Source organism: Dermochelys coriacea, chromosome 13 (assembly GCF_009764565.3).
Source record: "Dermochelys coriacea isolate rDerCor1 chromosome 13, rDerCor1.pri.v4, whole genome shotgun sequence".
NCBI classification, from domain to species: domain Eukaryota; kingdom Metazoa; phylum Chordata; order Testudines; family Dermochelyidae; genus Dermochelys; species Dermochelys coriacea.
The window spans coordinates 2,264,764-2,288,279 of NC_050080.1; the positions used below are offsets into that span (position 1 = coordinate 2,264,764).

Genomic DNA, 23,516 nt, shown 5'->3' on the forward strand with positions numbered 1-23,516 from the left:
ATGGTCGGGGGAAGCAGAGTGAGAAAAGAAAGCACTGGATAAGTTGGACACAGAAGTTAAATTCCTCCCCCCTTAGAAGATGGAGCTCCCTCCAAGTCATAGTTGGGATTTTCACCCCAGCTGGGGACGATCCCCCCCAAGGCAGGGTTTGAGAACATTAAACAAACTTTATTCCCCATAGGTGGATGGAGGCCAGACTGGAGTTTCCAAGTACCTGAACCTTCTTGAACTTGAATAGTGTAATTAACAGAATCATCTCTAGAGACACAAAAGAGCACTAGACAATGAACAAAAAACGATACTGCAGAGAACAGCCATGCACTGGCAGGGGGGATGGACTAGAACCAGATGACCAAATAAGTATTCTCTCTTCAAATTCTACTATGCCCTCAGGGAAGATAGAACTTTTACACAGCAGGGACTGACAATACCTTATTCACGAAGTAAAAGATGGCATAAATCAGTACATAGAAGGCAGATCCTCCAGACACCAAGAAGGTCCTCCACCACCAGCGATAATCCTGACAGGGATGGAAGAGAGAGACTGCATTATTTCAAGGACTTCATTTCCCTCTTAGGCTCCTAGGTACACATGACCCCACAGTGCCTCCTTGGTCCAGATGAGGTAGGAATTATCCCCCGAAGCAGGCAGGTTACCACCGTTTGGGGATTCATTCATCTTACAAAGAAGAAACTACTATGAATCATTCCCAAATTGTCTTAAGTATATCAGAGAACAAATAATGAACAATGAAACAGAAAGCCAGCCCCTTGCTAGGCCCCTGTTGTGGCATATGCCATGGGAAACAAGACAGTTCTCCCTCAAATATCTGCAGATTGGAGGTATTTCTTCAAGAACAAATTATACTTGAAACAAGTCTTCCTGAACCTCTCCTTTGCAGCTTCCTTTGAGGAAGAGTCTGGGCCCCATCCTGCAAGGTGCTCAGCAACCTCACACCCTCTGAAGTCTGTGGGAGTTGAGGGCATTCAGCACCTTATAAGCTTGGGCCTCACATCAGCAGACTAGACTTCGGCGGTGAAGTAACAATCAAGTAATAGCACTTCTTGAAAGAAATAAGGTCTGTTCACAGATCGATACTGAAACTGCAACAGGGGTATGTCTCACCTCAGCACAGAGCTGAAAATATACCATGACAATGCTGATTTGGGAGCAGGATACCACCAGGATTATAAAAACCAGGAAGAGAAAGCCAAAGAGGTAATAGAACTGGTTCTCCCAGATCGCCTGAAACAAAGACAGCATAAGTTCCTCACACAACACTGCACCAGAAGACACTAGTGCAAATCAATAGACAATCTAACTTTTCATAGCAGCTGACCCAGCAACAGTAAGTGGTTTGCTCACTGCTAGGGTGGGTCTAGCAGATACATGAAGCTTGGTATACTTTACAACACGACTTGAAAGGCATTAGGCTGGAAGAACAAATTCACAAAGCTAGGCAAGAAATAGCTGCCTGGACTCTGAAAAGTCAAGGGAAAGGGGCCAAGCAATCACAGGGACACAGTATGAGGTGGGAAGAGCTACCATGGTGACACCTTCCTTCCCAAGATAGGATTCTCGCTCATGGGGCAGGTCTTTGTTCTCCACAACAACAAGACCCCTGTACTTTCTTCTGGTCACTTCCATGTGAAGGTGAGCAATGGGAAGGAACTGCAATTGTCTCCTCTGAAAAGCTTCACACCTGTGGTTTCTAATTTTTGTAGCAACCGTGGGGCATCCCTTCACCCTGGCTGTCCTTAGCCAAGAATAACCAAGAAGATTCTGTAGGATCAAATCTAACCCACAACATCTTCCAAGAGTCCCAGCAAGAAAACAGCCTGGAAGACCTATGGTCCAGTGCTTCCCATTCACAGGGCCCCACAGGGGCAGCAAAGCAGTTACCCACTCCCTGCATGCACACACCAAGATAGGTCTACTCCAGGTGGATAACCCCTCTCTCCTTAAAGGCACAACGCAGCAGTGGTAGGATTCTTATTTCAAAGAGGTGGATTTGGTGCTTACACTGAAGATGAAGAACAGTTCAATGAACATGGCTCCAAAAGGGAGAATGCCAGCCATAAGAATCCTATGAGTGAGGGAGAAATTCTGTTACCACCAAAACATGACTGTCTTTACTCAAAGATTAGAAAACCACCACCCAAACCCAGATACACTTAGGGTCAAAGGATACTGCTGGAATAAGTCTCTCACAATTAATTAAAATGAGCAATTCCTGCTTTCTTGGCCTTCATAAATCTCATTAGGTAGGTGGTTAGGAGGTACTAAGCTACAGACCAGGGTACATTTTTACTATTTCTCTAAGCAGCACAATGTTACAATGAGTAAAGTGGGGTGCAGTAGGAGGGGCAGCCCACACACCTACAATTCACCTGTGATGTCCAGAGACCACCAGATGGCTGACTTGTACAGTGGTAGAGGGACTTGGAGTCTAATAAACCACCAGATTTACTACACATTTGCAACTCACCCAACAAATCTGTTCATGTACCACCTCTGCTCCGGGATCTGCCTTGGAATCTGATTGGTCCGCACAGGATTATCATATGGCTGTTTGCGAAATCCAAAGTAGTATCCCAGGTAGACCAAGGGCAAGGAGATACCGAACCACATGCAGAGCAGGGCCAGCATGGTGGGGAAAGGAACCTGGAACCACAGCAAGCATCACCACTAGGGTCCTAGCAATTCTACCCACTAAATCCACCAGTGCCAACAATCAGATGAGGCTTTTCAAAGTCCAGCTCACCAACCAACCATGGGATGTCAGTGAAGGACCAGAGGTGGCTCCTCGTCACATCCTGGGAATGCTTTAGATTCCACCATTCACACTGGCTTTAAATTAGCTCTGTTTCTGGGAGCATGGATTCCCCCACACCCTCTGAATCCTGGAGGAACTCAGGCTCTGGCCATTTTTAGACAGCAACTCGGTACTGACCATACAGGACAGAGCAATTAGAACCTAAGCCCAAGAGGTTGTGTCCCATAGCAGCCAGTTATATCTAATCTCTCATTCTCTCATCTTCCCATAGGTAAGAACCTCCCCTGCAGCATCTTAGCTGCAGCTGGTCTGGGCTCCACCCTGCCTGAGGTTCAGGCATTCTTTTACCTCTCCCTGGAGCCCTCCTCACATCCCACCTGTGTGCAGGGACAGCTTCAAAACACCTCAGGGTGTGCAGGCAGGTCCTTTTCAACATGAACTTATTTGCTTTTTTAAGCAGTTCCTGCCTTTGTGTGTTTGCTTGTCAGACTGTCACTCTCCCAACGGGCACAGCCAAGGGGAGTCCCTTCACCAGGGCATTTGCAGCTGGAACACTTCCCTTAAACAGCATTCCAGACCCCACCAGCCTAAACCTGCTTTGAAACACTCAACATTACAGGCCCAACTCTTGACTGCAGACACCTCCATAAACTAGAGGAACCCAGAGATTAAGTGCCCTCCCAGGAACTCTGAGCACCCCACAAAGCCAGGTTTGCAAGGAGAAGTGGGTACATACCGCTCCAGAGGAGTGCTTCCCCCATATGAAACAGTTCAGGACAAAGCAGATACCGAAGACTACACCAGGGTACAGGGTTGCCGTCTGTGGGAAAGAGCACATGTTAAAAGAGAGTGGGAGCTCATTATCCCCCAGGTCACTGGTCCCCAAACTGTGGGGCATGCCCCTCAGTGGCATCCTCCTACCCCTCCTGGCCTGGGTGTGTGTGGACACATTCCATTACCAGTAAATGGAGGGGGGGGCACGAGCACAAGAGGAAAAGTTTGGTCATCACTGCCCCAGGTGATCTTAATGCACCCATCACTGGAGTAAATTAGGTGCAGAAAAAACACCCCTCTGCTTCATGCATGCCTGAGATCCTGCCCCCATGCCCGTCTGCTTTATTGTGATCCATACTCGAAGACCTCTTTCTCCCCACAGAACTGCCAGGACCCCAACCCCATACCCAGCTTCTCTCTATATGATACAGCTGGACAATGCCCACCTGCCCAGCAATGCCTACAGCAGGATGCTTAACAGCTACCAAAAGCAACAAGTGTATTCTGCCTTAGGAAAGCATGGCAAAGAGACTCCAAGAGTCACTTACACAGAAGGCCCCTTTCTTCCATCTGTGGCCTTTCAGCGTCCGATAAAGACGGCCCGCGGAGAACCCACCAAAAACCCTGGGATGGAAAACAGGAGAGAAGCCAGGTTATCTCCCATTACCTGACAGGCAATAGCATCCCAGCATAAGGGCAGGAGACACACCTACCCCATGAACATGAAGAGAAAGCAGGCTGTAGTCATCAGGGCGCCCCGGCTAGAAGGCGACAACATCCCCAGCATGGCAACAACTGCAAAGCAAAACACAAGAGAAAGGTGGCAACCGATGGACATGCTCTAGCGAACACTCACTAGAGGAACCCCGGTTCACACCATGGAGAATCCAGTAGCCTGGGATCGCTTCACCTCTCACGCAGAACTCGTTTTCTCAGGTCATTCCTGAGACCAACAGCCTCTGGTGACCAGAGACAAGAAGGGAGTTAAGATCCTTCCAAGTAGCACCAAGGCTTTGGTCTCAAATAGGAGCAATACACATCAAACCTCTTAGTGTTTCTAACTACGTTAACAGGTGCAGCTCAGGAAGACAGTGTGTGCTTTACCTTTTAGAGTCTGCCTACAACCCCACCAGCCAGCCCAACACAGAGCTCTCAGATCATGGGTGGACCCCAGCATCCAAACCAGCTGACACTACATAGAAAAATATGGGTGCTTTCCTTAGGGAAAGGCACCTAGAAACCTGGAACTACTGAGTATGGCTCTGTAGTCTGAATCTGCCCTGAAACAGGACATAGCCAGCAAATGAAGAGGCTCAAACCAAGACAAGGGCAAGTATCACCAGCTGCTGAAACTCTGCTGGTGATCAGGCCTATATAAGTCAGATAATTCTCTTTCCCCTCCTGTTAAGGCTGCTCAAATCCAGTGGTCATACTCACAGATAACTATCAGGATCATGCAAAAGAGTTGAATTCCAGAGCCCAGTAGTGAGCTAAGAATCATGGGATATTGTGGAGGCCTGAAGACATCTCCATGCACAAGTTTCCAACCAGATTCCTCCATTGTATCTTCCTGTAGCAAAACCAGAAAAGGGGCATTAAGATTTTATCACCCAAATGGAAACACGGGCTCCTTCAGGACATCACACTCTCCCAACACCAATTCCCTTTCATGGATTCCATCATTCTGACAAGAGTCCCTGTGTTCTTTTGGGGTTTTAAACTGAAGGTCTCTAAACACAGCTTTAGATCTGGACTGTCACATACCAGGACACTTGTTTACTGAGCTAATTACTTACTCAGTAAGTCTGGAAGAGTTTAATCAAGTCAGTGGTAGTGATCCCCCAGCAGCTTGGCTGAGCAGCTCAGCTGCTGAATGCACCAGTGGCTCATCTAACCACCCTATCCTCCCCATCAGTTTATTACAGAGCTGCCCCTCCCACCTTCAATAGTGCTTCTAAGAAAGTGGGGGTGGGGGAAATGCATCACATCTTCAGAGAAGGGCCCCTTCCCACATGTTCTGGTTTTACACAGCTCCCCCCCAGGAGAATAGATACATTTCATACAATGTCATCTTCCTTGTTGTAGTTGGCAATGTCCTTCCTGAGAGTGCGGATAATGATCATGCTGAGAATACCTAAAACACACAAATCCAGACTGAATGAGACATTGTTATAAGGCTCCCAAGTAACCCTGCCATGCTACTCTCCCAGATGCTACAGAAGCACAACTCGGATTCATAGTTCCTTGGCTCATTCCTTCTGTGCGTGGTCCCAAGCGACATGACTTGGGCAACTCAGTTGCTCTCCCAGAGCCTACTCCTGCACCATTACTGTCAATTGGAACTTAGCCATTGCCTTTAGTGAGCATAGGATCTAGCCCTCAGGGCAAAGAATAGTATTTATGCATAAACAAGGCCATGTTGTCTTTCCAGATTTGTTCCCAGTCTCCCTACTAAGCTGTGGAACTCTAAGGGGCAGAGACAGTTGCACACCAATACTCGTGAGCACGGTGTGTGGCAGAAGTCAAAGCATGAATGGACTCCTCCACCACAAAGTCTAGTTGGACCATACAAGAAACAAGAGCCAAGGGCTGACTCCAAAAGGTGCTGCCTGCAGTGGGAGTTTTACACAAACTGACCCTTGGCAATACTTTTTGTTTACTGCACCTATTTGGGAATTCAGACATGCCCTGACATTTAAAACAAGTTCCTGACCCCCAGTGGCTAGCAATGGGGAGATTAACCCCCACCCCAAGGTCTCACTCACCTGAAAGGAAAAAGACAACCACGACTGAATTAATGATGGAAAACCAGTGGATCTGCACATCACTCATGGTCAGGTAGGTGTCCCAGCGAGAAGCCCATTTAATGTCACTCTCCTGGAGGAACAGAACAGCATGTTTGGAAACTGATAAGACATCCCAAAAGCCATCAGCTCCCCCTACTTGCTCATCACTGTACCCGCACACCATTCGTTACTCCCCTCTCTGCAACATGGACACCCACGGCACTTTTCTTTCTGAAGCCCAGCACATGCTCCTCCCTCATCCCAGGATACATGTCAGCCAAGTCCGTCCTTACTCCCTCACCTCCCAGTGGACAGAGTAGGTGAAGAGCAGCTGGTTCTTCTTAGTGGGATCTACCTCCTGAGGGGCTGAACCTGCAGCTTCAGGTAGTATACAAGTGCCCTTCTCATCTGCCTTCAGATCTACAGGAGAAAACATCCACACATTGTATGTACCACATTAGCATTTCCCTTCGGCACACAAAGGGAAGGGCAACCAAGTTTCCCCCAGAAATCTAAGGCATAGTCTTGCTCTTACCTAAGAGAGCAGAATGCACTGAGGGGACAGCAAGTTCCCTTCCTTGGTGGCTGAGCGCAGCTCTGCATTGTTCAAAAGCTTTCCTTCCAGCCAATAAAGGACCAGCATTCACACACCCTGAAAGGATCCCTGGCTAGGTCCCTCCTTAGCTGGAAGGATGGAGGCTACAGAGACAGAGCCCTGTAAGACAGGCGTTTGGAAGAGAAATATGCAGGTGGATCCTCAGCTCCACCAGAAATACTAAAGACCCATCAACCCCCCACACCCAGGGAGGTAGCAGGATCATAACAATTACCATACTAGATCAGACCAAGGTCCATTTATTTCTATCCCCTGTCTCCAACAGGGTCTGATATCAGATGCTGCTGTGCACCTTCCTAAGGATAACAGAACCCATAGAGGGAGTTTCATTCCAACCCCCAACAGCAAGAGGTTGCTCATGCCCTGAAACAGGTGGACTTAGATGGTATATAAGAAATTTTTTAAAATTCCATCCAGTGTAGCCGTGGACGTTCTCCGTATCCATATAAATATCTATGTCTGCTGTCTTTTTGAACCTTGTTAGCCTCAGTGAAAGCTGGTGACAATGAGTTGCACAGGTTAATTATGCAAAATTATATTTCCTTTGATCAGTTTTCTCATGTGGTTCATTTCAGTTTCAAGCACGTGTACCACTGCTTTTGTATCAGAGAAGGTGCTTTTATTTACTGCGGCATATTTCAAAATCCCTCAGTCCAATGTCCAAGTCTGCTTTTCAACTGGAACTTGCCACCTGGGATTTAGGTTCCTTTTTGGACCTGCAATGCAGGTGGCAGTGACTGTAAGGAGCTCTGCTGCCATTCTTACAGGCCAGGATAGACTACATAATTTACCTTCAAGTTTAATGCTCTGGGGAATCACTTCAAACCGCACAACCCTATAGGTGGGCTCCTGATTCTCCTCCACCTCCTCTCTGTGGTAGTAAAGGATGAAGGAGAGGTGGTTGTGCAGGTAGAACTAAAAGAGATTGACATTAAAAAAAAAGTGTTAGTGGCCCAAGGGAGAAATGGACAACACCTGGGGCAACAGCTGCACATTCCCCAGAAGGTTAAGGACTCCAACAGCCTCAGATAATCTGGGCTACACAGCAAGGCTGCACTCTATTTCTCTCTGAGCTCTCAGAGAGAAGGAACAGGATCTCTCTTCTCAGTAACTATCTCAGGCTTTTGATCAAAATAGGAATGACAATGTTTCACTCCATTTCAGATCAGGTGACCAGCAATATACTAAGGGGCAGAACCCAGCCAACTGATCAACAGCATTTTGCATGGTATGACTCCACTAGCAACAGGTGCTCCTTTGAACTTACTACTCTACAATGTTTCTGTAGTACACCAAATACATATACTGCAGGGGGTCCTGGCTGTCACATGCTAGTCACAGTTTCTTCAAGGCAACTGCATCCCCCATTACACATGGGCAAAGCATAGCAGCTCCATAAAAGTACAGAAGGCTTCCCTCATCCATAAGAGCTTAAAGGTCCCCAGTGATCAGAAGTGCACGTGCAACTGCACACACAATTACACCAGGCACACAAATGATGAGTCAGACACATGGCTGGCTATTTGCACACGCAATCACTGCAAATGCAATGCAATAATGGTAATTGTGCTTGCAAACGACACATACAACTGCACACAAGTCTGAAATCTCCACAAAGTAGCCAGGTGGCTGTTCTTATAACTTGACTATTGTCTTTTTATTTTCCCTACTATTATATGCCCTCTACCCCCCTCCTTAATCATATTTGTTTGCATCACACTTAAACAATTGGATTTTACTCAAGTGAATTCTGCTTTTTGCTCTCTAAACTGAATTAATACACTCTCCATGACTGGATTCCAGCCAGTTCCTTTTGTTAATAAAAACACTGAGAAATACTCAGTGGCATTTATACAAGGAGCTCAAAGCAAGTTACAAGTGTTAGATAATCCTCACAGCACTTCTGGGAAAGAACTACCGCCACTTTACAGAGCGGGACACTGAGGCACAAAGCATTCTCACGCTCATCTGGTGAACGAGTGGCAAAGCTACATATGAATCCGAGGAGCCCTGGCTCCCAGTCCCCAATCAATAGGCCACACCATTTCTCTAACTCTTTTTCCCATTCCCTCAGGGCCGGTCTACACTAGAAAATTAGATTCACTCAGCTACTTTGCTCTGGGGTGTGAAAAAAATCACATCCCCAAGTGACGTACCGAAGCTGACAGTGTAGACAGCGCTAGGTTGACAGAACAATTCTTCCGTCGACCTAGCTACTGCCTCTTTGGGAGGTGGATTAACTCCAGCGACAGGAGAAACCCTCCCATCCCTGTGGTGAGTGTCTACCCTGAAGCACTCCAGCAGCATGGCAGCTATGCTGCTGTAGTGGTTTAAGTGAAGACATCGCCTAGGCCTGAAGATCTAAAATACCATATTTCCATCCTGCATACAGCCATTCAGCAGCAGTTCCAGCCCTCGCACCTGGTGGCAGCATCTAATATCATGGTGCACTTTACACTTTTTGAAGGAGGCCCACAAGGTTCTCCAGAACAGGCTTTTTCAGGGATCCCACAGAGGCTTTATACAGGAAGCTTCAAGCACAGGTTACCTTATTACTGTCCATAAAACCAAGCCTGTATCCATGCTCAAACTGCACGTCTTTTTCCTTCTTCTCCTCGTCCTCATGATTCGAATAGAACTCCAGCCGTGTGGCCACAGGCAAGTTATCAGCAATACTGAAAATACACAACATTTTCAAATCAAACCAGCCCACAGCGCAGAGATTCCAACCCAACCCTGTCACAGTGAGATTTGGTGGCAACTCACAGATGGATATAGTAATCCTCCCGGATACGCTCTGCAATCAGCTTGCTCTGTTCCACTGTCAGAGTGACTGGCTTGTTAGGAAAGTTGCACAGAACCTCGCATTTCTTCTCTATGTTCATGAAGACCTGGAATGGCGTGTTTACTATCCGGTCCCCCCGCAGAACCTCACCTGGGAAACGGAGACAAAATGGGAGGGGTGAGGGACTTGTCAAGCAACACTGATTCTGCCATTGGGTTTCTAGCATCCTGTTTATCATGAGGGCAGCTTCAGTGAGTTACAGTGTGGACAGCAGAGCCTTACGGAAGCTGGAGGGGTTACAGCAGATGTTGACTGTGTGGAAAGAGATGCAAAAGGACAGTTTGGAGCAAGGATCTTGTCTTGTTTGTCTGAAGCACCAAGTACGTTGATGGACCTACAGAAATAAGAACCCACCAAAGAAGCGTTTCCCATCACTTCTTGACTAACTGGGAATTCCAGCTTCCTGCTACTGCCTCTAATCAACTAGCAAGAAGATCATGGTACACTGGAGAGTGCCTCCCTTCTTTTAAGTCACAGGTTATCATAGGCTGCATTTGCAATTATTTCTCCCACTTAAAATGCACACACTGGAGTCACTCACACCCATACCAAGCAAGAGGTAGGGCTGCAAATATTACTGTGTTCCAAGTACAGGTGCTGCTATTGCTCAGCCTATGACATTGCACAGGCCTAGACAGCAACATATTTACATACAGAGAGCATGCTGTATGATAGGTACGTACCCAGATTCTCAGCCTTGTACGTTATCTTGTTGGGTTGGCAGAAAGGCAATGAATAGTACTCATATGGCAGCTGGGTTCGTGAACTGGTGAGCTTCACAGCCTGAAGAAAGAAGCAGCTGTTATCTTCCCCTCTGTGACCCGCTAAATACTCAGACCATTTCCTATGCTCCCTACATCAGTTGGAAGTTGAAGTCTCATTCAGAAGACCAATTTCAAAGGGAAAAACACTTTGTAAGATTGGCTTCCCCCTGCACTGAGACTATTTGAGCTGCCCTTCCCACCGCCACCAAACAATTAATCCACTAAGCGTAGGAAATACCTGCTCCAGTAACTGAAGTCTGTAAGGTTATCAACTCCACCAGCTACATCAGGCTTAGTGGAGCAATTCTCTTAAGCACAGGAACTATCACAAAGTTAACTAGGGCACCAGAGAGCCAGAATTGAGTATGAAATGTTTGTAAGGGGCTGGTTGAGCAGCAGTGGGGGAGTGAACTCCACTGTGTATAATAGAAGGGTATCCCTCTCAAATTTTACCATGCAACTGTCTTCTTCACAAGACACGCAGATACCCAGATACATTAGTTCCAAGCCCTTATTTGGAGCCCTGTTCTAGGAAAGGGGACATGGAAGTTATGGTTAGTCTGGACTTCTTCACCTCTGCAGCCTATTAATAGTTCTATGTGCCGTACCTGCTGCAGCAGCCCCATCTTTAAGTAGCAAAGAAATACCTGACGCAGATGTGCCCAATATAGTTTGGGTGTCACTCCCCTATAATTACAGTCCTCTTGAATCTCTCCCTTGCCTATTTTCTGAAGCACATGAATGGGTCACAAGTTTGTGAAAACGGTTTGGTGTGACCACTGACGTTGCCTTTGGAAAAATCGTAGGCCAGCTCTACACAAGGTGCGCGTTGCCAGTATAACTATCCTGGCAGAGCACTCCCAGGGTGGAGGAAGCTCATCCAAGCAAAGTTGCACTTTTGCGGGAATAACTGTTTCTACAGCGGAGGCTTTTACTCACAGTTGTGGTCAGAGATCACCTTCTGTGCACCTGACCAACACAGTTGTGCTGACTAAAGTTTGCAGTATAGACCAGGCCCTAGTCATGTCCTCAATCCTATATGAAGAGTTGAGCAAAAGCTGCTTCTGAAGACAACAGATATTGACAAAACTGAATACTGCTGGTGGGCACCCACAAAAATGCAGGGCACAACTGAGGGGCAGAGATCCAGTATAAAGGGCACATCTGTTCTGACAAACAGGAGCTGTTTGTAACTGAAGCCAACCTCGCTTATGGAAACGTACAGGAAGATTTGCCAACTGGTCTCATTGCTGGAGGACACATGTAGCTTTTGAAATCCTTTTGAGAGTTGTTATTCCAATCCAATTCCTCCTGAGGCTACTTTGATTTTACTGTAGCCCCGAGCTAGCCTTGTTTGCTTAAAAATAGCTTGGGTCAGGGGATTGGTGGCCAGAAAGTGAGTTGCATTGTGATTGGTATATGACTGGACAACCCCAACTCCCCACAGACATCTACTTTTCTGGATGCCCTGTAAGTAATTAAGCCCACAGCTTTAGAATAAATAAATAAATAAAAGGCTTTAGGACTGTTTCTGTCTAGAAAGCAAGCCTGAACTCTCTCCCAGCAGGATAGACGCAGTTCCAGAGTTGGGTATTAACAACATTGTGTGGGAGTGTCGGCAATCTTTGCCATCTTTGTGGGCGTTTGAAGTCTGGAGGATGGATGTGGGGGCACATTGTGGATTTCAGTTTATTCCTGGCGTGGGGAGAGAGCTCGTGAGAACTGACTTGAACTAACAACTTGAAATTGTTTCGTTCTATCCTTGGCTTTATCCCATCATCTGCAGGACACAGCCACTTCACGCTTTGCTTGTAGCCCAAGTACTGCCCCAATGGCAGTTTCACTCAGTTACCTCATGCATATATCATGCACAATACTGGAGACAGAGAAGTATTGGTTACTTTCACTTTGTAACCAGTGCTGCTGGGAAACTTCTTGTGCCAAGCAGAGCGACGTCTATAGGGATTCTGGTGCAGCTGTTTGCATGGTTCAAAGAAATGCTTGAGAGAAGAAATGGGTGGACAAAGAGAGAAACTGAAGAGAATAAAAAAAATAAGTTGGGACTTTGAGGGGGGAGGAGGAGGAGGACAGGTATGATCCAGAAGCCCCTTTTTACTGACATTTTACATGAGCACTGAATTTTAGAGGCAAGATTCCAAAGCTTGACTTTGGTAGTCCCACTTGGCTACTGTGCTATAAATAAATGTGTTCCCTCTTGCCATTTTTGTTCCTGTGAAATCCATCCTACCTTGATTTCTACAGGATCCTTCTGGTGGAAGTTGATCGGAGCTACACCTGGTACATAGAAGGAGCTTGTTTCACGAAAGAGTGCAAGCAGCATCAGCAAACACATCGGCCTTTCCTGAAAAGGAAAAGAGATATCACAGCTGCACCATCTGGGGGACACACATCAGAACAAAACCCGATGGAAGAAAGGTGACATAGTGGACAAGAAATCCCCAGTCCACTAATGACATTTATAAAGGCTGCATGGTCTAGCAATTCAAGTACAACTGAGTCAGAAGAACTGGGTTCTATTCCTGACTTTGTGACTCTTGGTAAGTCACTTCCCACTTCTGTTTTTCCATCTTTAAAATAGGGATAATATTTTCCTGCCTACCTACCTCAGGCACATGCTGTGAAGCTCAATTAATATTCATAAAGTGCTTCAAAATTCTTAGGTGGAATACACTATAGACCAGAACTGCAAAGTGCTACAGATCTGGGGTAACAAGATCTCTGAAGCAGTTGACCATGGACACTTGATGATCTCATCACCATTTTTCTCATTCCACTCCCTACAAAGACGCCTTTCCGTGGCATGCTGTATCTAAAACCTCCCCCCACCTTTACATTCTTGCTGCACACTCCATAATCTGATAGGTGTGTTACAATCCCCAGGCTGACACTTGATTCTCCTATTCCCAAGTACAATACACATTATTCTTCACCCTGGTTACTCCATGTTTCGCTATAGAGCAGGATATTAGACCCAGCACTAGATTTCTGCCAGGAGTGCACTTCAGTAATTCTCCAGCAGCAACCTCTGGGCTGCTGTTCACAGGACTTGTCTTCCCTGCAACAATTAGCTCAAATAAGAGCAGTCACACTGCAAAACAACATTCTCACTCAACACATGAGTTGCACACAGCAATTTGATTAGCAGCTCTGGAGTGGTGCTAACTCCAGCTGTAACCTTACTCCTGGGGAAATTCTGCACCACTGGGCATGCACAGAATGTGTGTCCCCTGCAGATTTCTTTGCTTCCCCGCAGAAAAATGACTTTCTGATGGGGAAGCAAAGGGAAGCCACAACAGCGGTCATGTGACCCTCCCCAGCAGTATGTTTCAGGCATAGGCGCCGACCCTGTGGGTGCTCCGGGGCTGGAGCATCCACAGGAAAAAAATTAGTGGGTGCTCTGCACCAACCGGTAGCCAAGCTCCCCCGTCCTCACCTCCTTCACCACCCCGCCCCCCAAGCATGCCGCGTCCCCGCTCCTCCCAGCACTTCCCGCCCGCCCCCCCCCGCCTAACAGCTGTTTGGCAGCGCTTAGGACTTTCCAGGAGGGAGGGGGAGGAGCGTGGACATGGCGCCCTCAGGGGAGGAGGCGGAGAAGAGGCAGGGCAGGGACTTTGGGGAAGGGGTGGGGCGAGGGCAGTGCAGGGGCAGGAAGAGGCGGGGGTTGAGCACCCACCAGGCAGAAGGGAAGTCGGCGCCTACAGTTTCAGGTACCCAGGGCAGCTGGCAGAGAGGTAAATCACTATGGGGCAGGACTGGGTAAAACCCGGGGGGTGGCTCCTACCCAGCGCTGGGCTCAGCTGCTAGTCTGACTGGACTTCCTCTTCTCCTGCACAGCATCCAGGGCTGGGTCAGACCTACCCCCAGATTTCTCCCCCAGCTGCAGGAAGCTCTGCGAACTCCCTCCCCACAAGCTTCCTTTACCCGATGCTCCTCAGCTGCAGGGGAGGGGAAAAAAAATCGCTGTACAGGGAGCTGCTCCCCCATCTGCCCAACACCTGTGCTTCCAGACCCCCTCATACACAGACCCTCCCAGCAAACCTCAGTTCCCGCCCCCGCACTCAGAACCCCTCGATGAGCACCAATCCCCCTGCACCTAGACTACCCCAACGAGCCACCTGTGCTTAGATCCCCACCCCCACCGAGCTCCAACCAGCTGCACCTGGATTCCCACCCCACTGAGCCCACTAACTCAGCACCTGGACCCCCCCACTGAACCCCTCATGCCCCAACCCCCCTGCCAAGCTCTATCCCCACACACCCAGACCTCCCCCCCCACTGAGCCCCAACCATCTTCACCTCGACCCCTCTGCAGAGTCCTATTACTGTTGCATCCAGGACCCCCCAATGAGCCCCTGTGCCAGATCCCCCCTGTATCCAGATCCCCCATTGAGCTGTCAGCACCCAGACTGCCCCACACACAGGACCCTTTCAACCCACACCTGGATCACCCCCACACTAAGTCCCTCCACACATGGATCCTGCTTTGCTGAGCCTGCCTGCCCACACCTGGTGCACCTGGCATGGCCCTGGAGTGTTTCTGGGGCAGGTCCGGTCCTTGCACCATGTCTGGGTTGGGTGCAGCCTCACCACTGAGTCTGTGTCCCGGGGAGGAGCTGCACAGTGATCTCCCACCTCTGTGCAGTCCATGGCTTGTGTTCCCCAATGCCACGCTGTTTGGTAAATAAAATTTTGCCGAATTTTAAAATACTGTGCGCAGAATTTTTTTTTTTTGGTGCAGAATTTTTTTTTCTTCACAGAATGCCCTCAGGAGTATACCCTGTAGCTGCATCCCCCCCCTACATTGCAAACTCAAGCATCAACCCATGTCTCTCGATGGGTCTGCTAGCTGGAGTTTAAAGCACCACTTAACTCAAGCTAGAGATTTCTGTAGGGACAGGGTCAGGTTTGGGGCAACACTCAAGTTATACCTCGAGCTAACAGTGCAGTGAAGACAAATCTATGGTCAACACTTTCCCGTGCAGTTTCCCTATAGAAGCAGCAAAGTCCATTTCACTCTGCTGGTGTCACTATGTCTATAGGCAGGGGCTAGGGGGAAGTGGTGAAAGGAAGCACAAGAGAGAAGAGGAAGGGAGCAGAAAAAATAGAAAAGAGGAAACAGGCTGGCCAAATGACATGGGGCTAGAAGAGGAAAAGGGGAGCAAGCTGCACTGGTGGATCACAGTCTGGGACAGAGTTTAGCTGCTGGGGTGGGTGAGCAGGGTCTGGGAGTACTGTGGAGGCAGTTCACGCCTGCTTCTGAGGATGGAGTATCTTGCAGAGGCTATGCACCGCCTCTGTCCAACAAAAACTGTATTGGCAGGCTCGAGGGAAACTAATGAAAGCCAGACCTCTTTGGCCAGAGGCAATGGACACCATGCAGAGCAGTGAGGAGAAGATGCTGGCCTCTTGAAATTCATAACTGCCCATCAACCATGACAAAGCACAGCCTCACAACAAGGAGGCCAAGTGAGGACATCTGTCCCAAACTGTGAGTCTATGATAAAGCACTACAATATCTGTAAGCACACTCTAAATACTTACCTCTTCCCAGAGTTTTCTTCATCTTTTGTTTAAGTAACAAACCTCAGGCTAAGCTTCCTCCTGAAATTAGCTATTCCTATGTTCCCCTACAGAGCCACTCTGTACCAGGCTCTATTTTCCCTCTGCCTTCTTTACCCTTGGAGCTAATAGGCCCCACCTGCTCTGGCTGCCAGCATGAGTCAACAGAAAGGACCTTGAACAGAGATGCACAGCAAAGCAATGGACAGACACCCTGTCACAACAACAAATAAATACAAGGGTGTTCTCCAATTTCCCATATTCATTCAACTGCAACACAAGATTACAGCTTTACTAATATTCCCCAAATCCAATAATCTAATCTAGCAAATAAACACTTTATAATCTAAACCTCTGCATGAACTCTGGTTTGGTGCCATTAAGATGAAAAAGGTCTCGTAGGTGGATAAAATGCTAAGAGGAGAAATCCTTGCTCTGCATCACACAGCTGCCAGCTCTGTCACAGCCACTGCACTTAACATTTATATAGGTTTCATAGTAGCAGCCGTGTTAGTCTGTATTCGCAAAAAGAAAAGGAGTACTTGGGGCACCTTAGAGACTAACAAATTTATTAGAGCATAAGCTTTCGTGAGCTACAGCTCATCCGATGAAGTGAGCTGTAGCTCACGAAAGCTTATGCTCTAATAAATTTGTTAGTCTCTAAGGTGCCACAAGTCCTCCTTTTCTTTTTATGGGGAAATAGTTTTACTTTGTGTAATGACTCATCCATTCCCAGTCTCTATTCAAGCCTAAGTTAATTGTATCCAGTTTGCAAATTAATTCCAATTCAGCAGTCTCTCGTTGGAGTCTGTTTTTGAAGCTTTTTTGTTGAAGGATAGCCACTCTTAGGTCTGTAATCGAGTGACCAGAGAGATTGAAGTGAACATTTATATAGTGTCAGAAACGTACACTGCACTTTACAAAACAGAGTAAGGTGCAAATCTTGCCCTGAGGAGCTTACAATGTAATTGGATAAAACAGGGGTGTGGCTCAGGAAATGAGCAGGCCTGGAGGCATCACAGGAAGGATTTGAGGAAGCAGCACGTCTTCAGTGGACATTTGACAGAAGGAGACTGTTCCAGGTGCAAGGGCCAACCAGAAAGGTGATGTGAAGCTGAGAACTGCAGATACAGAGAACCTTAAGGAGAGAGGATTGGGAGGAGAGAACAAGAGCAAAGGTACAGAACAGGCAGAGATGAGATTGTGCAAGGCCTTGAAGGTGAAGCCGAGAGGACAAAGAGGAGGAGGGAGACAGGTGGGGTTTTACGGAATTCTCCAGTTTAGATTCCTGGCATAGCTGTCCAATGAACAACATGCAGCATGTGCGATGGAAGGAGTTAATGCTGGTATCAGGACCTCTGCTTTCACATTTGCAGGTTTGCTTCCTTGTTTTGAGACAAAAAAGAAACATAGCTGCAACAATATGGACATGTGCCAACTGATTGGCTCAACTCCAAGGCCTAGCCCAGCAGTTCCTCCACATGTGAGAGTCCTTTAGATTTCTGCGGAAGCTAAATGAGTAAAAGGTTGTAGGACTGTGTCCTGCCTCCTTAAAAAAAACAACTCTGCTTACTTTACTCCTGGGGGAATCCTGCGCCAAAAAAACCTAAAATTCTGAATACGATGTTTTAAAATTCTGCATATTTTGTCAAAATAATGCAATATGATCACTCTGGTTTCAATTATTTTGGTAATTTATTTAAACTTCAATACAATGGGAGTAGGGAGCATTGGAGGAAATCCCCAAACCCCCTTGCCTAATAGTAATGTAGCTAGGTTTGACTCTATTTCTAGTTATTAGTCAACAAATAGAAGCAACCATATGCTCGGTGTTACATCACAGGCAACAGAAAAGCACATGAGGGCTGGGGAATCAAAAAACAATTTATATTGGCTACTGACCATCTCCAGAAAGGTCAGTAGCAAACAGTTCATGGAGCACATTTTGATAGGAAATTTTTTCAGTCCAAGAATTTAGACCAGTTCTAATCACTAAAGCACTGTAAGCATGTATATGCCAAATTGGTGTCAAGGACAGTATGGGCTATGTAAAGGAGCCTTAAAACATCTGCATGACATTCTGACTGATACATCAAAGTAGACCTCCACTGTATATTTCAGAAAGAAAAATCACTCTAGTGATGGAAAATCCCATTGGTGTACTGGGAAGTTGCACCATGTGGCAACAAGTGGTGCCATGGAGTTACACAATTCCAGATCCCAATAGAAAACCTTTAAGCACGAGAGTCATAATTGACTAAGAGCTTGTCTACACTACCCGCCAGATTGGCGGGCAGCAATCGATCCAGCATGGGTTGATTTATTGTATCTGGTATAGACACAATAAATAGACTGCTGAGCACTCTCCCGTCAACTCTGGTACTCCACCAGAACGAGAAGCGCAAGCAGAGTCAACGGGAGAGTGTCAGCTGTCGACTTACCACAGCGAAGACACCGCGGTAAGTATATCTAAGTATGTCAACTTCATCTACGCTATTCATGTAGCTAAAGTTGCGTATCTTAGATCGATCCTGGGCGGTAGTATAGACAAGCCCTAAGCACGACACAGGGCTTGCTTTAGGACTTCCTCCTGACCACAGGTTCAAAGTTCACTTGCAAACCCAGTGACAATATTATAGGTGTACTCAAAGAGTGGAAATGGAGGGGGAGGGGAGCTCAGTGGTGACTGACACCATATACACAATAAAAGGGAAAAAAAATCAGTGTGATTTGCTCTTTCAGTTAGTGTGCATCTTTCCAGCCTCTATGCTAGGGGCAGTGCCAGGCCCCTTTTAACTCACATAAAGCCATGTTTGGAAGAAAAGCCAGCAAAATAGAGAAGAGAAACCTATGTAATGTGTCCCAGTGTTTTTAAAGCAGTCTTGTTAGATATTCTTGGCAATTGTGTGCACAAGCTCATCTTTATTATATTTCTGACCAGCTTTCACATGCACTCAGTAGAGCCACTGAAAGCCTTTGGCAAGGAGACAAATGCTGTATTCACACTGGTTGCAGACTGCCCCTTTGACACTTGGAGAGCTATTAACAGCCTCCTGTGCTCTCACCTCTACACAAAACAGAGGGCTAGTCTACACTAGAATAGCTACAGTGGCACAGCTGCACTGCTGCTAGTGCAGACACTCTATGCGCTCTCCCGTCCTGAGCTGCGGTAGAAGAAGAGCTCCTCCTGCCAACACAGCGCTGTGCACACTGGTGCTTAGGCCGTTATAACTTATATTGCTCCGGGGGGTGGCTTTTCCACACCTCTGAGCAACTTAAGTTTCACCGAAGAAAGAGCTCAGAGGCCTCAGCCTTCTAAATGGGCAAAGGAACAATTCCACAAAGAAAGAACAAACAGGGTAATATAGATTTCTGAAGCAAAATAGATGAAAATTCCAGTACTTCCAAGCAAAGAATCTTTAAACAATCTCCCATGGCATCCTCTGGCCCCAACACGACATAGAACACACACATCCCTTCCCAGCTATCAGTGCCCCAACACTTGTATCCACAAAGTATGTTGATGTCACTCATGTATAAGCCCCCTCCCCCCACACACACACTATAGATATAGATATATAATCTGAACCAGTATGAGCATCCTTCCACAAAAGAACATTAAGTGATAGAAAAAAGCACTGCCACTGACTTACGGTGACACCTCAGGCAGGTCACCTGATTTCTCACCGACTTCTTTTCCCACATCTGTAATACTTGCCTACATCCATGGGTTGTTTTGTGAGGTATAATAAACTAATGCTCATGAAGACCTCCAGGACCCAAGGAGGGAAGGTGGATATACATATCTAATTTTATTACTACAACTTGCACTCAAGTTGACACACAAATATAATCCCCCTTTAAACCCGGCACCAAGTGTTTGGCCTAAGTCCACGTTTCTGTTAAGTGGATTACATAAAAGAGTCCCTCTCTCAATTTTGCTATTACATAGAACAGTTCAACCTTTTCATATAGTGGGTCACCTGGTCTGAAGAATACTTCCCTCCCAATCTGACCTGAGTTGGCTAAAATGCTTGGTTCCATACAAAATAGTATTAAGAGTATTAAAGGAGACATAAAATAGTTTTGCTTTGTGATGCGTATAGCTGGTTGGCTCAATCCTCACACCTCCTGTTTTATCGCTGATCTGTTTATTTCCTGTCCATAGGTACAGGGCTTTAGATTGCAAGTTCTTTTGGGCAGGGACTGTCTTATAGTTGCACAACACCCAATACAATGGGACCCTGATCTGATTAGAAGCTCTGGAAGCTAGTTATGCAGCTAATAAATTAGGAATTGTCCCCACTGCTCTATTGTCTCTAAGTTACTCTGTGTTTTTGATTTGTTCTCCAGTGTATTTATTACCCCTTCCAATGTTAGTATCAGCCTGCACCACTTAAGACACAAAGTAGGAAAGGCAAAGAGGGGCTTCAAAAAAAGATGTATTGGTCAAAAACCACTCTAGAAACCGTAACTAGAAACCTGTATCTGTATTAGCTTTTGGGGGGAAATCTCCAATTCACTACTGCACGTAGTAATGACCGCATAGACAGGGCATCAGCATTTTACCACTATGCCATCTAGATCTGCACTGGGTAGGTTTAGACACCACAGTGGTAAGAAACACAGGAGCCTTGCCTGCATTAGCTCTGTAATTGTTCCTGTCAACTGTGGAGCTCTACTGGTAGTGGTGGAATGGTGGAAGGTTTATGTATTTTTTGAAGTGCAGAATAAACAAGAAGAACAAGGAGTACTTAGAGGCACCTTCGAGACTAGCAAATTTATTTGAGCATAATCTTTCATGGGCTAAAGCCCACTTCATCAGATGCATGTCTAATGCATAAAGAATAAACAAGGTCTCAGACTGGATTACAAAAGCAGGAAGACTCTTTGAAGACTGGTTTCAGAGTAGCAGCCCTGTTAGTCTGTATTCGCAAAAAGAAAAGGAGTAATTTGTTAGTCTCTAAAGTGCCACAAGTACTCCTTTTCTTTCTTTGAAGACTGTGACAGTTCATCACTATGAAAGAAGCAGCTCTGCAGAGTAAATATGAGAACCACTGTCTTAGAAGGGGGGAAACAAACACAAAAGGATGTTTGGTCAAGAATTCTTAACTACAAGCCACTTTTGTGAAATATGTTTACAGCAACAATCTAATCTTTTTGCATAAAATATGAAATAACAGGGCAGCAGAGAAATCATTCCACAAAGCAGTCTGCTAGCAAATGGAGGTGATAAGGACATCAACAGCCATGCTAACTTTCCTGTTTAACATAACACACCCATCTCCCTCTCATGCAGGGGTAGGGAAGATACAATGATTTAAACTTTAAGAAAAGGAGGACTTGTGGCTAACACGGCTGCTACTCTTAAACTTTAAGGTTTGTCCTGACTAGGAAAAGTTTAGGTTGGGTTAGGCTTAGCAAGCCAATCAATTGACTGGTCATATATCAACTGACCACCTATTTGACCATAATCAAATACTGTCAACTATTCCACAAAGAATGCCTGGATGCAGGCAGCAACCTGCCCGCCTGCCTGCCTGCCAACCTCTTTGATTGCACTATGATGCCATTTCTTCATTTTTTTTTAGGACTTCATTTCACTGTGTTTTGCATTTTTGAATTAAAACAACTCAGTTAACTAACTTGTTTTTTGTAATTAGTCATAAGTATTTAATTAAGGCTAAGCCTTCTGGAGACCATACCATCTTATTTTTTCTGTTTTATTGTTCTAATAAATATTTTAAAGCACTAAGTTGATTGTTTTTGACAATATTTGGCCATTATTTTTGGACCAGTCAAATGCCCGACCCAAGGTTGGGCTCTAACACTTATTAACTAAGCTCATCCTGAACACGACCACTGTTCCTAGTCAAGACAAAGTAACGAGTTTATCCCACCTACAACTTCTGTGATTCTACTAGACTCAGGATTATTACTTGCAACAGGAACCACAAAGCTAAGAGAGCTAGAGAAAGTATGGCTACCAACTAGCATAAAAGGCCTTACACCTAATGCATTTCAGGCTTTCCTGAGTTAAAGCTTGGCCTGTGCAGAGTTTGCATCTGCACAGGGCTCAAGTCAGAGTCACAGGAGAAGAGTGTTTATTTCTCACAGTTCAAAGGAAGCAGAATTCAAGGGAGAACAGTTATTTCGGGCGAGAGCCTCTTGCTCTGTGTGATCAACCCAGGGGACAAGTCCCACGGACAGCCTGGTTCATTTCAGGAGACTCTTGTGAGAGAGTGTTCTGGGAGCTGCTGGAGCTGTGATTCCCAGCAAGCAGCTGGGTTACACTGCAGAATTAAAGCAGTGCCCCGACGAAGCCTGGGGCCCCAGCGCCCGCACCTACTCTCCTTAAGCAGCACCCTGCCCGGGTCCTGAAAGCAACCCCCGGTCTCGAAACTCAGCATATTCCCCCCGCGACCACCACTCAGCTCGGGGCCTCAAGGGGCCACCCAGCCACCCCAGGACATGCCCCCCGGCCCCGGCAGCACCGAGCCCAGCAGCCAGCCCGGTCCCCGGCTCCCCGCAGCCTCAGGCCCCACCCGGACAGCGACAGACCCGCCTCCCCCACAGCCAGGGCTCGAAACTCACCCCTCGCCCCGCCACAGCCGTCCCGGGGCCTCGGTGGGCCCGGCCCCCGCCCAGCTCAGCTCAGGCCCCGGAGCGAGAGGCCGGGACAGGCCCCGGGGAGGGGCGGGGTGGTCGGGCCCGGCGGGCGCCGCTGACGCCCCGGGGAGCCTGGTACCGAGCCCTGACAGGGACCGTCCGGGCTGCTCCACTTACCGTGGCCCCCGATGCCGCCATCTTGGATCCACGTGTCGGGACAGACGTAGGCGGAAGTAGTTAATGGTTGGTTGGAGAAGTTTATCACCATGGAGACGGCGACGGGCGGAGGAAGCCGGTTCCGGGCAGCCGGGATCTGGACCGGGCCCTCCAGGCGGAGCGAAGATAGACCGAGGCCGGGCCCCGGCCGAGCATAGGCACTGTCTCCGCAGGCTACGCTCCCTCGCCCCATGCCCTAGCTACCGACAGCGGGCCCAGCTCGGGGGATAGTACTGCCGACGGCGCCATCTTTACTGTGGGCAGCAGGGCTCCGCCTCAGGCCCGGCGGGCGGGTGTGTGACGCTCGGCGCCATCTTTACTGAGGGCAGCAGGGCTCCGCCTCAGGCCCGGCGGGCGGGTGTGTGACGCTCGGCGCCATCTTTACTGAGGGCAGCAGGGCCCAGCCTCAGGCCCGGCGGGTGGGAGTGTAACCTATTCGCCCCTATCCAGCGCCATCTTTACTGAGGGCAGCAGAGGGTACAGGGAGCCCAGTGTCACATACTCCCATTCTCTGCCCTCTGTGGTTAACGCTGGAGCGTAATGACGACA

General features: G+C 47.5%; 2 protein-coding genes across 3 annotated transcripts in view; one reads left to right on the top strand and one right to left on the bottom strand.

The window, feature by feature from the left end:
- The window catches only part of PLAGL2 (PLAG1 like zinc finger 2), a 26,658-nt gene extending 17,871 nt beyond the window's left edge, over nt 1-8,787 (top strand). Inside the window, exon 4 of the mRNA XM_043496042.1 lies at nt 3,049-8,787. Within this exon, the coding sequence (XP_043351977.1) occupies nt 3,049-3,215 (167 nt within the window). The 3' untranslated portion in view covers nt 3,216-8,787. The remainder of the gene's footprint in view (nt 1-3,048) is intronic.
- TM9SF4 (transmembrane 9 superfamily member 4) overlaps nt 1-23,232 on the bottom strand; it is a 25,525-nt gene extending 2,293 nt beyond the window's left edge. Inside the window, exons 1-17 of one of the 2 annotated variants that reach the window (XM_038369122.2) lie at nt 22,929-23,232; nt 12,811-12,924; nt 10,482-10,581; nt 9,720-9,888; nt 9,502-9,628; nt 7,745-7,868; nt 6,639-6,757; nt 6,317-6,428; nt 5,615-5,685; nt 4,989-5,121; nt 4,265-4,346; nt 4,100-4,175; nt 3,514-3,597; nt 2,490-2,665; nt 2,024-2,087; nt 1,127-1,246; nt 432-521 (exon numbers count right to left, since the gene is read on the bottom strand). In XM_038369122.2, coding sequence (XP_038225050.1) covers nt 432-521; nt 1,127-1,246; nt 2,024-2,087; nt 2,490-2,665; nt 3,514-3,597; nt 4,100-4,175; nt 4,265-4,346; nt 4,989-5,121; nt 5,615-5,685; nt 6,317-6,428; nt 6,639-6,757; nt 7,745-7,868; nt 9,502-9,628; nt 9,720-9,888; nt 10,482-10,581; nt 12,811-12,924; nt 22,929-22,949 — 1,782 coding nt within the window. In that variant the 5' untranslated portion in view covers nt 22,950-23,232. The remainder of the gene's footprint in view (nt 1-431; nt 522-1,126; nt 1,247-2,023; nt 2,088-2,489; nt 2,666-3,513; nt 3,598-4,099; nt 4,176-4,264; nt 4,347-4,988; nt 5,122-5,614; nt 5,686-6,316; nt 6,429-6,638; nt 6,758-7,744; nt 7,869-9,501; nt 9,629-9,719; nt 9,889-10,481; nt 10,582-12,810; nt 12,925-22,928) is intronic. The other variant, XM_043496041.1, reaches the window with a different exon arrangement.
- Nucleotides 23,233-23,516: the final 284 nt, after the last annotated feature.